This window comes from Colobus angolensis, unplaced genomic scaffold, assembly GCF_000951035.1.
Source record: "Colobus angolensis palliatus isolate OR3802 unplaced genomic scaffold, Cang.pa_1.0 Scaffold237, whole genome shotgun sequence".
NCBI lineage: Eukaryota > Metazoa > Chordata > Mammalia > Primates > Cercopithecidae > Colobus > Colobus angolensis.
Genome location: NW_012115566.1, coordinates 384,403 through 396,813, shown reverse-complemented (window position 1 = coordinate 396,813; position 12,411 = coordinate 384,403). Strand labels below are relative to the sequence as shown.

The following is a 12,411-nucleotide window of genomic DNA, read 5'->3' as shown; positions in this document are numbered from 1 at the left end:
TGAGCCACTGCGCCCAGCCCCTATACCCCAGATTTCTTCAAGTGGCACCAGCACTGGCTTCATTTTGCTGGTGGCCCCTCTCCACTTCCTTTGTATATATCATCTTTGCCCAAAGACCATGTCAGCCAAGGGAGTGCTCTCACAGCTCCAGGAATCCTCCCCTTTCAGGAGATTTGAGGCAGTTGAGGGCATGAAAGTAAATAAGCTGAGCTCATCAGAGGTCTTGTATTGTGGTGGTTAAAAGAGCCAGTTCTAGGACTAGAAAGCCTGGCTTGAAATCCCAGCTCTGCCACTCTCTAGTGGTGTGACTTTAGCAAGTTCCTTTACCTCTTTTGTACCTCCCTTTTCTCCCCTGTAAGATATGGGTGATAATAGTTCAATATTTGTTTTGTTGTTGTGAGGATTAAAGGTGTTAATGCAAGTAAACCACTTAGAACCACAGCACATAGAAGATCTCAGTAAGGTGGTTATTTTTTGTTGTTGTTTTCAGAGATGCTGTGATTTCTCCAAAGTGGCTGTGATGGCTCGGCAAGCTCCTGACCCTCCCTGCTCCCACATGCCTCATCCTGATCTCCCATCCAGCTTTTGACAGCTTGCTTAGTGCTGGACACTTACATACATCCTACCGCCCCCAAACCCTGCCCAGAAACATCTTGTGCATAACTCTCCTACCTGAATATGCATCAGGGAGAAAGAGTGTCCCAGGACATTTTAGGTTTTTGAAGGAGAAAATCCCCACTTAGTAAAAAGTCAGGGATCCACAGCGGCCACTTTTTCCATGGGATCCACCCCTGCAATCTTGACTTTCAACCACACAGCACCAGAGTAGCCAAGCATTGCTTGTGCCCAAATGCCAGCTGCCTTGCAGGGTGAAAGAATAAGCAATTCCCAAATTCAGCTGACCATAATCTGTCCTTCTAGCTCCTTACACCCATCTCGGACAAAAGCAGAAATGTATGTCTCCGTTGTGTTTCTACCCCTTGCTGCCCAATATAAATTTTTGTGTTGCCCAATATAATTTTTTGTGACGATGTAAATGTTCTGCATTTGTGTTGTCTGATGAGATAACCACTAGCTGTAGTGCTATTGAGCATTTGAAACATGGCTAGTGTAATCAAGAAACCAAATTTTTAATTTATTTAATTGTAATTAATTTTAAGTGGCCACTTGCAGGCAGTGATTGCTGCATTGGAAGGCACGGCTCTAAATTGAGCCTTTTTTCCTTATTTGAGGAGGCATACTTGCCTTAAGATTGGGAAGTCTATTTTTGGAACCTGGTACCAACGCTGGTCTCACCCTTGCAATTCTCAGCTGAGCCCAGAGGTGAGAGAAAGGTTTCCATTCCAGATCTCACTCTTCCCTGTGACACTGAGGAAACTGGCAAGTGATGTGAAGGCTGGAGAGCGTGTCCTGTATGCTGGCTCTGTCCCTGCTGCCTTTTTTTTTTTTTTTTTTTTTTTGAGACGGAGTTTTGCGCTGTCGCCCAGGCTGGAGTGCAGTGGCCGGATCTCAGCTCACTGCAAGCTCCGTCTCCCGGGTTCACACCATTCTCCTGCCTCAGCCTCCCGAGTAGCTGGGACTACAGACGCCCGCCATCTCGCCCGGCTAGTTTTTTGTATTTTAGTAGAGACGGGGTTTCACCGTGTTGGCCAGGATGGTCTCGATCTCCTGACCTTGTGATCCGCCCGTCTCGGCCTCCCAAAGTGCTGGGATTACAGGCTTGAGCCACCGCGCCCGGTCCCTGCTGCTTGTTTTGACTGACACAGTTAGTTGCTGCCCTTGCTGGTCTCCCTTCCTCCAACCTTGCCTCTCTGAGCACTCCTGACGTTCATCTCATGACTTCCCTAAAAACATTCTTTGGGGACAAGAAACTAACAAATCCCGAGTGACCCATCACATATGCAAACATACAGAACAGAGTTTGGATTTGCAGTAGAAGAAAGGGAAGTTAGACATCAAGAAGAATGGTCTGGTGATGACAGTTGTGAGATAATAGAAATAGGAAAAAAAAATCTAAGTTTTCTTTCTGTTTTGAAGAACGAATCATACTTTCTCTCTTTTGACTAATTGGTAGGGCTGGGGTGGATTGGAGGAACCTTATGTATTCCATAAACGAGCTTCTCCCTGCGGTCCTGTAAGTGATCCTTCCCCACCGATTAGCCCCTGCAAGACCCTTCAAGGGTTGGATCTCCAGGAGGGCATGGGGGAGGAAAGCCCAGTACCAGGCAGCCTCTGCTCCATTGCTCTGTGGGGGGTGGGGAAGGCAAACCCTGGTCATCCCCTCAGTCTGTAGACCTTTTGTGTGAATGCCTGGCAAGGGTGACGTGGGGCTGTTTCTGCGGGCACAGCTGCAGCACTTACTGGAGTGGAGGCAGGGCCCAGGCAGCACTGCCCTCCCAGATCTTCCCTCGGGCTTTTCAGCAGTAAGGGGACATGCACCCCGAGGGCCTCCACTTGGCCTGACCCTGCTGTGGGGGCTTTCTGTCCCCAGGAATGGTGGAGATGGCAAGCTTATCAAGACCCTCTCTGCCCAGCTGCCTCTGCTCCTTCCTCCTCCTCCTGCTCCTCCAAGTGTCTTCCAGCTATGCAGGTGAGACATGTTTTTTTCCTGCCCTGGGGAGACCCTGAAAACAGAAAGGCTAGTTTCCTGGGTCTTAGCTCCTTCAATCATCCTCAAGTTGCTATATTATCTTTCTGAAACATAGACCTGCTGACATAGTTCCCTTCCTCAGAAACCTTCCGTGGGTAGTTCTTACAGCCTTCAAGATGGAGTCCAGACTCTTTTTTTTTTTTTTGAGACAGAGTCTCCCTCTGTTGCTCAGGCTGGAGTGCAGTGGTATGATCTTGGCTCACTGCAACCTCAACCTCCTTGGTTCAAGCGATTCTCCGGCCTTGGCCTCCCGAGTAGCTGAGACTACAGGTGCCTGCCACCAAGCCCAGTTAATTTTTTTTTTCTTTTTTTGTATTTTAGTAGAGACAGGGTTTCACAAATTGGCCAGGATGGTCTCAATCTCCTGACCTGCTGATCCGGCCACCTCGGCTTCCCAAAGTACTGGGATTGAAGGTGTGAGCCACTGCGCCCAGCCTAATTTTTTTTATTTTTAGTAGAGATGTGGTTTCACCATGTTGGCCAGGCTGTTCTTGAACTCCTGACCTCAAGTAATCTGCCCTCCTCAACTTCCCAAAGTGCTGGGATTATAGGCATGAGCCACTGCACCCGGCCCAGACTCCTTAATGTGACTAACTCAAGGCTTTCCTTGAACTAGTTCTTACTTGTCTTTTCACCTCTCAATTTGAGATAAAAGAATAGCAACCTCTTGGAGTTCCCATCAGGATTACATGAGATGAGATATGTAACATGCTTAGCAGTGTCTGTCCATAGTAAATCTCAATAAATGTTTGTGGAATTATAATATCTTGTCATGTTTGAGACTTTGCTCTGCATAATCAGGCACCGGTAAGTTTTTTAAAGGAACCTGGCTGTCACATGCAGAGGGGAAATCAACAGAAAGATTCCCATCCTCAGGGAGCCACCTGACTGACAGAGGCACAGTGCATCCACTCTCCAGGTATAGGGGAAAAAGCAGCTTTATCTCCTAGTAGCTCAGAGCCTGACTTGAGAAACACATCCACATAGAAAAAAACATGGAACTTGTTCGGGTCAGGGTCAAGGAGCCACAGTGAGGTGGAAGATACAGAAGAAGGAAGAGTGAAATAGAGCCATCCCCAGGGTGGAAGATCTCAGAGGAGAATTTGGGAAACAGGGTATGAACAAGGACTGAATAGTGAGAAGTGGTGGAGAGACAATTAAAGTGGATGGAGTGACAAAAGTAAAACCTCTAAGGGTAGAATAGGCAGCAATTTGGCCAAGTCCTAACAGGGAGGCCCATGGGAAGATTCAACCTCAAGATGCTGCACCACATTCCAAGAGGGAAACTTAAAGCCTAGACTGAAGAGTCAGAGATGGCTACAGTTGGCAAAAAGATGGGCAGATGCTGAGATGAGATGATTGCTAGAATGTTCTGTCCAGGATATTCATGATATCTCTATAACCAGAGACTTTTTTATTATTGTTGTTCTCAAGAAGGAAACTTGGGGCCGGGTGTGGTGGCTTACGCCTATCATCCCAGCGCTTTGGAGCCAAGGAAGGCAGATTACCTGAGGTCAGGAGTATGAGACCAGCCTGGCCAACAGTGTGAAACGTCATCTTTACTAAAAATACAAAAATTAGCTGGGCGTGGTGGCAGGTACCTGTAATCCCAGCTACTCAGGAGGCTGAGGCAGGAGAATCGCTTGAATGAAATAGTGGAGGTACAGTCAAAAGGTGACATCTCCTTCTTTCTATAATTATATTTAGACATTTGCTTTACTTGCATATTCACTAGGACCATGCGCATGTGTGTGTGTGTGTGTGTGTGTGTGTGTGTTTGCAGGGAGGCAGAGATTGCAGGGAGGTAGAGGTTGCAGTGAGCCAAGATTGCAGCACTGCACTCCAGCCTGGGCGACAGTGAGTAAGACTCAGTCTCAACAGTCTCAAAAAAAAAAAAAAAAAAGAAAAAAGAAAAGAAAGAAAGAAGAAGAAGAAGGAGAAAAATTGCATTCCTCCCTGGATCTAGAATTTAATTTAAAAGTCGAGTGTCCTCTTCCTTCCCTGTTTTGAAGCAGCCCTTCCCATGACAGGCTTACTTGCCAAGGTTCCCTCTGACCTTCAGTCTCTTCCTTTTGGTGTCTTGGACAGGACAGTTCAGAGTGATAGGACCAAGACAACCTATCCGGGCTCTGGTCGGTGATGAAGTGGAATTGCCATGTCGCATATCTCCTGGGAAGAACGCTACAGGCATGGAAGTGGGGTGGTACCGGCCCCCCTTCTCCAGGGTGGTTCATCTCTACAGAAATGGCAAGGACCAAGATGGAGAGCAAGCACCAGAATATCGGGGCCGGACAGAGCTGCTGAAAGACGCTATTGGTGAGGGAAAGGTGACTCTTAGGATCCGGAATGTAAGGTTCTCAGATGAAGGAGGTTTCACCTGCTTCTTCCGAGATCATTCTTACCAAGAGGAGGCAGCAATGGAATTGAAAGTGGAAGGTGAGTAGTGCCATATAATATTAGGTATTAAGTGTTGGGTGGCCAGGAACAATCATTCTCTCAATTAAGATGAGATCCCTCAACCCAAACATCTCACTCCTGGGAATTAATTCCATACAAACGTACACATCAATAAGCAGAAACTCATATGCTTAGGGATGTCTGCTGCATCATTATTCAGAGTAGCGAGGAAATTGGGATCAAAGTCAATGCCTTTGAGTAGGTCAGTGACTGAATAAACAATGGTAGCCATACTGTGAATATCATGCAGGCATTAAAAAGATTATTTTAGCACTATGCCAGATGGTTTGGAGGCCTTCTGTAAGGTATTGTTGAGTGATAAGAGCAAGCTGCAGAATGTAGGATACAAAAACAAAACCCTAGGGCGTAGTGGTTTGCCTCACAGCTACTCAGGAGGCTGAGGTGGGAGACTGGCTTGAGCCTAGGGGTTTGCAGATACAGTGAGCTATGATTGCACCACTGCACTCCAGCCTGGGTGACAGAGCAAAGACCCTTTGCCCCCACTCCCTACCCCTGTGTCTAAAAAAAACAAAAACAAAAAACAAAACCCTGTATTTATGAGCACACACACACACACACACACACACACATGCCTGTGCGTGGTCCTAGTGAATAAGCAAGTAAAGCAAATGTCTAAATATAATTCTAGAAAGAAGATGTCACCTTTCGGCTGTACCTCCACTATTTCATTCTGCAGAATTTTTTTTTTTTTTTTTTTGGGTGGGGGACAGAGTCTTACTCTGTTGCCCAGGCTGGAGTGCAATGGTGCCCTCCACCTCCTGGGTTCACGTGATTCTCCTGCCTCAGCCTCCTGAGTAGCTGGGATTACAGGTGCCCACCACCATGCCCAGCTAATTTTTGTATTTTTAGTAGAGACAGGGTTTCACCAGATTGGCAAGGCTGATCTTGAACTCCTAACCTCAGGTGATCCACTCGCCTCAGCCTCCCAAAGTGCTGGAATTACACGCGTGAGCCACAGCGTCTGGCCTCAGAATTTCATTTTCAACATGTTTTGCATGATGGGTGATTTTGGAGATTATTTTTTGCTCTATCTCAGGATGATTAAGATGTGGACAAGGTGAAGCAGATGGAGGTGGAGCTTTGAAAGTTAACTGCTATTTAATTGAAGAACTAAACTGCTTTGAGGGCCTCGGGGGTCAGATCCTTTCCATTTTCCTCCTCCCCACCTGCAGTGCAAGCATCAGACAATTGATCACTATTGTATCTTGGGGGTGTGAGTGACCATTGCACTGCTGGGACCAGAAGACAGCATTGTATGTGGAACAACAAAGCACTATTTCTAGAGACTGCCTGCAGGGATATGGAAATCGCTTTGTGTGTCTCATAATGTTCTTCATACAGCTGTTTTCACTGGGGAAATTCTACTTGTCAAAAAGTTTGATAGAGAGAACCTCTCCAGTTTGCAGATTTTCTTGCTGCTCAACAACTTCCTAGCTCAGTAACTGCCTCTCCCAACAAACTCTCTCAGTTTCACCACACCAAAAAAGGAAGACAAGCAGGGTGCAGTGGCTCAAGCCTGTAATCCTAGCACTTTGGGAGGCCGAGGTGGGTGGATCACCTGAGGTTGGGAGTTCAAGACCAGCCTGACCAACATGGAGAAACCCTATCTCTACTAAAAATACAAAATTAGCTTGGCACATTCCTGTTATCCCAGCTACTTGGGAGGCTGAGGCAGGAGAATCGCTTGAACCCGGGAGGCGGAGGTTGTAGTGAGCCAAGATCGCTCCATTGCACTCCAGCCTGGGCAAGAAAAGCGGAACTCCCTCTAAAAAAAAAAAACAAGGAAGACAAAAAGAAAAGCATCTAAAGACTTTGCCTCAGGGGAGAAAGTTGTCTTTTGGGTTGCTATCCACATTCCAACCTCCTGTTCCCACCTCTTAGTCTGCATGCCTAAGAATCTAAAAAGAAACTATTTTACAAGTAAACAAGGGACACTTTGTCTAGGCTTGGGAGCCAGGAAGTTGAGACAAATTTAGGAATGAGATGAAGTAATGGTATTATTGCAAGTCTCAGGTGTAACTACCTCTGCTCTTTCTCTGAAGAGTTTCTAATCTCTCTTTTTTACTTATTTTTTCTTGTCATTTTTGTGATTTTATTACTAGTTGTCTCTAATCCTTTCTTTAAACTCTTCAACAAATGTCAGGCACAGCGGCTCATGCCTGTAATCCCAGCACTTTGGGAGGCCGAGGCAGGCCGATCACCTGAGATCTGAGTTCGCGACCAGCCTGATCAACATGGAGAAACCCCGTCTCTACTAAAAACTACAAAATTAGCCGGGTGTGGTGGCGCATGCCAGTAATCCCAGCTACTTGAGAGGCTGAGGCAGGAGAATCGCTTGAACCCGGGACGCAGAGGTTGCAGTGAGCCAAGATTGTGCCATTGCACTCCAGCCTGGGCAACAAGAGCAAAACTTCGTCTAAAAAAAAAAGAAAAAGAAAAAACATACAAAGCAGAGAGAATATTATAATGAGCCTCCAAGCACCTACCACCTTGCTGCAGCACTTGTCAATCCAGGGACCACCCACTTCACCGGCTCCCCACTCATTACCACCCTCCCCTACTCAATTACTGAGGTAAATCCTAGGCAGCATGATCATTTCTTTTTTTTTTTTTTTATTTTGAGACAGGATCTGTCTCTGTCACCCAGGCTGGAGTGTAGTGGCATGATCTCTGCTCACTGCAGCCTCTGCCTCCCAGGCAGAAGCCATCCTCCCACCTCAGCCTTCATAGTAGCTGGGACCACAGGCAAACACTACCACACATTGCTAATGTTTTGTATTTTTTGTAGAGACCGGGTTTTGCCATGTTGCTCAGGCGGGTCTCAAACTCCTAGGCACAAGCAATCCTCCCATCTTGGCCTCCCAAAGTGCTAGAATTACAGGCGTGAGCCACTGCACCCAGCAAGGAACACTTTTTAAAAAATAAATAGGCCAGGCGCGAGGACTCACGCCTGCAATCCCAGTACTTTTAGAGGCTGAGGAGGGCGAATCACGAGGTCAAGAGATCGAGACCATCCTAGCTAATGTGGTGAAACCCTGTTTCTACTAAAAATATAAAAACAAAATTAGCTGGGTGTGGTGGCAGGTGCCTGTAGTCCCAGTCACTCAGAAGGCTGAGATGGGAGAATGGAGTGAACCCGGGAGGCAGAGCTTGCCGTGAGCTGAGATCGCGTCACCACACTCCAGCCTGGGCAACAGAGTGAGACTCCATCTCAAAAAAAAAAAAAACAACACACAAAATAATAAAAATAAATACATAAATAACTACAATACTATTATCACATCTTAAAAACTCAACAAAAATTTCTTAGTATCATCAAATACCCAGTTTGTGTTCAAATTTTCCTGATTGTTTCATAAATATACTCTTACAGTTGGTTTCTTTTAGTGAGATTCAAACAAGACCCACCTGTTGACCTTTGCCCTTAGGGTTTCCCATGGTCTGAATTTTGTTGATGACATTCCCATGTTGCTATGTAATACGGTCCTCCATGCCCTGTGTTTTTCTGTAAACTGATAGATGTGGAAGTGCAATGACATTCGTGTTTGATTTACTTTGACAAGTATAGTTCATCAGTGATACTCTATACTTCTTGTTGATTTACATCCGGAGGCTAATAATGTCTGCTTTTCTCTCTTTTTTAATTATTTGCGAAAGTAAAAATATGGGGGGTTGGGAGAAAAACCCCTTAAGTATGTACCCACTAAATCACATTGCTACAGGTAACTTCCATTAAGAACTTGAAAGTAAAGTTTGCTGCATTTTCCTCTAGGGAACACAATAATAAACAGGAGCCTTAGTCTACAGCTTAAAGGACTGTAATTATACCTGAGCAACCTTCCTGGACCAGTTTAACGTTATTGGCTGTGATGTATCCTTACCTTTGATGTCAATATCCTTACTTAGCTCCCTTAAAGCAGAGATCAAGATGAAAAGGGCTTCAGCTGCAGCATGGCACATGGAGATTAGAGCAGGGCTTTTGGATGCTGAGGAGCAGACCTAGAATGGGAAATAGATGGGAGCCACAAAAGTGAAGGTCCCCCTCCCTCATTGCTCAACCTACTCCATGTCTGCACATCTGGTCAGTTACCAAATCCTGTGTAAGCTACCTTCTTTTTTTTTTTTTGAGATGGAATTTTTCTCTTGTTGCCCAGGCTGGAGTGCAATAGTGTGATCTTGGCTCACTGCAAACTCCAACTCCCAGTTCGTGCAATTCTCCTCCCTCAGTCTCCCAAGTAGCTGGGATTACAGGCGTGCACAGTCTTGACTTTAAACTACTTATCATTCTAAATCAATAGCATTTCCTGGAAAAAAACATTTTTCCATCAAGGCTAAGCTCAGGGACCAATTCTGTGTCACCTTCTTTGAATCCTGATGATATTCATTTCTTTATTTGACCTGATTTATTGGGCCCCAGGCACCATGCTGAGTGTTGAGAATTCAGCTCTGGGCAATGTCGGTCCTGCCTTTCAGATCCCTTCTACTGGGTCAGCCCTGGAGTGCTGGTTCTCCTCGCGGTGCTGCCTGTGCTCCTTCTGCAGATCACTGTCGGCCTCGTCTTCCTCTGCCTGCAGTATAGACTGAGAGGTACAAGGCGGAGGGTGGGTGGATCAGGATCCTTCCTTTAAATGAGCTGGCTTCTTGGAGTTACACCGCTAAACATGTATTTGTGAGTGACTTCTGGGTTCAGAACTTCTTCTCACTACTGAGTGATAAAGAAAAAAAATAACTCCATGATGAAAGAGTTTTACATCTCACGGAATGCTTTCATATGAATAAGCGGACCCAGCTTTCCCTATGAGCTAACTATGGCATACAGTAACCCCATTTTACAGAGGATACAACTGAGGCCAGGAGTAGTTCAGTGACTTACTCAGACCAATATAACTTGTAAGTGGTAGAGTTGAGGCCTCTGTATCATACCTAGCAGCTCCATGCGACTTGGGAGAGTATGAGCTTCAAAGTCAGACAGGTCTAGGCTATTAGGAGTTTTGAATAGATACTGAAGTGAAAGTGTCTGCTACACAGTAGGCATTCAAACATTGTTTCCTTCTCCATTCAACACTGAGGACTCAGGTTCAGCTGGTTCAGCTGCTGATGACGCTCCTCTTTTGTGCCTAGAGCTTTCATTCTGAGCCTTCTCCCCCTACCAAGTGTCTCCCCAATGCCAGAGCAGGAAGAGTCTTCACTCCTCCCCATGCCCCACCTCTCATTTGTTACTAAGAGGAGAGGAGAAAGTAGCAAGGAGGGTATGGGGAATGTTTTTGGGGGATGGGTGTTGGTGGGATCAACAACAAAGTCCTTTCTGTCACCTTGAATTCATCCCAGATGCCTGCTTGTCTACTTCTCCCACATGAAAAAGGCCTTTGGCCCACATGGCTGAGCAGAAAGAATCTGAATGTTAGAGTCAGGCAGCCTGGGTTTGAATTCCATCTCAGGTACTGAACTATAGAGCAAAATTCTTAGATTCTCCAAGCCTCAATTGCCTTGTCTGTCAAATAGAGAAAACATCCTCCCTCCTACATTGTAGGGAGGATAAAAGTCATGCAAAGTGCCTACTACAAATCCAGTCACAGAGTAGCTAGCTACTCACTAAATGTTCAGCTCCTCCTTCCTCATTCAGATGGGAAGTGGCAACACAGTGGGCTGGAGCAGCACTATGAACTGAGAATCCAAGAAAACGGGCGAAGAGCAGCTGGGAGGTAGTAGATCCTTGTGCTGGTTTGGGGCATTGCTCACATTCTTTATTCGCTATTGTATCTAGACTATAGCTAGAGAAAGAGCCGCAACCCTTGGCTTTAAATCCAGTGCTCTTCTGACTCTCCTAAGGTTGTTTCCGGGCTGCAGAGAAATAGCCTGCTGCACAAGGGGCCCAGGCACTGGGTGTAGAAGGGTCCCCACCGGGAGTCAGAGCATGCAGGAACTAAAATGTTGCCTTTTTCTATTTTAGGAAAACTTCGAGCAGAGATAGGTGAGTTACAGTCATCCTTTCTCTCAATTCTTGCCTTTCGGTGTTTTGGCATAATGGAAATGGTCGCGTTCTCGGACCATCTGTTCCTCTCAATACCCTGTTTTTCCCTTAGTTTCCCTTTCTCTACGGTGGGTGTGTCGTGCCTAGAGCAAGTTTTAAGTAATTAAATAACAAAGACTCAGGATAAAGGATCCTTTTCCAGTGCCCTACTAAATCCATTTCCATTTATTTCTCTTTCAGAGAATCTCCACCGGACTTTTGGTAAGTTCTGGCATATCCAGGCCCTCCCAGGTCAATTTGGCATTTCACTGTAGTTCCAGTCACCTGGAGGAACAAGGACCCCTGGCTCCTGGTTGGGTCCCTTCCTCTCTTTTCTTTCTTTAAAATAGAAGTCATTTGCATTTAGGATTGGTAAAATCATAATAAAATTACTCATGTACTATTTTTATGTGCCAGACACTATTCTAACTGCTTTACAAAAACGTTATCTTATTCTGCTTAACTCCTTATGCACATGATTTCTCTTTTCAGGAATATAGATCGTTTACACATAAACCTGATGTCTGGTTGGGGAGGTAAAACGAACAGAAAAACAAGACACAACTGTATCACCTGTACTTATATTTCAGGATGTTTCCATGAGTACAGAACATGACTAATCAGAGAAGACCTCATGGACAAATAGAAAAGCTACCAAGCCCCAGTAGGAATTGACCCCCCAAGGACATGGTTTCTAGCCTTTTTGTTCACTGCAGATCACCCAATGCCTAAAGACAATGCCAACAGAAGAGCACCCAAATATCTGTTAGATAAATGTTGCAGAAACTAGAAGGTGTCATTAGGGCACAGATGGTACCTTCTCTGAGCAAACTTCCTTCACAGCCCGTCCTCCTGAGCCTGTAGGTGACTATACTTTTGTCACCTGACACACAGAGTTCTAACCTACGATTTATAAAATTAGACCAGTTTGTGGAACACACACACACACACGTCTTGACACACCCAAAGAGGAGGAATAGTATTTGTTTTGGAGGACGTGACTATTAAAGGTCTTAACTCCTTTTTGTACCATGAATCTCTCTGGCACTCCAGTAAAGTCTAAAGGACCCCTTTGCAGAATAATGTTTTTAAATATACACATAAAACAGAACACATAGGATTGCAAAAACAATCATTGTATTGAAATATAGCTATCAACCAATAATCACATTTGTGATACAGCAACATAAATGTTTCTTTCTTTCTTCCTTTTTTTTTTTTTTTTTTGAGATGGAGTCTAGCTCTGTGGCCCAGGCTGGAGTGCAATGGCCGG

The 12,411-nt window shown here is 45.4% G+C and overlaps 1 protein-coding gene across 10 annotated transcripts in view; it reads left to right on the top strand.

Moving 5' to 3' along the window:
- Positions 1–2,273: 2,273 nt before the first annotated feature.
- The window catches only part of MOG (myelin oligodendrocyte glycoprotein), a 14,084-nt gene continuing 3,946 nt past the window's right edge, over positions 2,274–12,411 (top strand). For 7 of the 10 annotated variants that reach the window (XM_011944860.1, XM_011944857.1, XM_011944859.1 and 4 more), the window contains exons 1-5: positions 2,274–2,590; positions 4,739–5,086; positions 9,602–9,715; positions 11,079–11,099; positions 11,340–11,360. In XM_011944860.1, coding sequence (XP_011800250.1) covers positions 2,494–2,590; positions 4,739–5,086; positions 9,602–9,715; positions 11,079–11,099; positions 11,340–11,360 — 601 coding nt within the window. In that variant the 5' untranslated portion in view covers positions 2,274–2,493. The remainder of the gene's footprint in view (positions 2,591–4,738; positions 5,087–9,601; positions 9,716–11,078; positions 11,100–11,339; positions 11,361–12,411) is intronic. The other 3 variants (XM_011944862.1, XM_011944863.1, XM_011944861.1) reach the window with 2 other exon arrangements.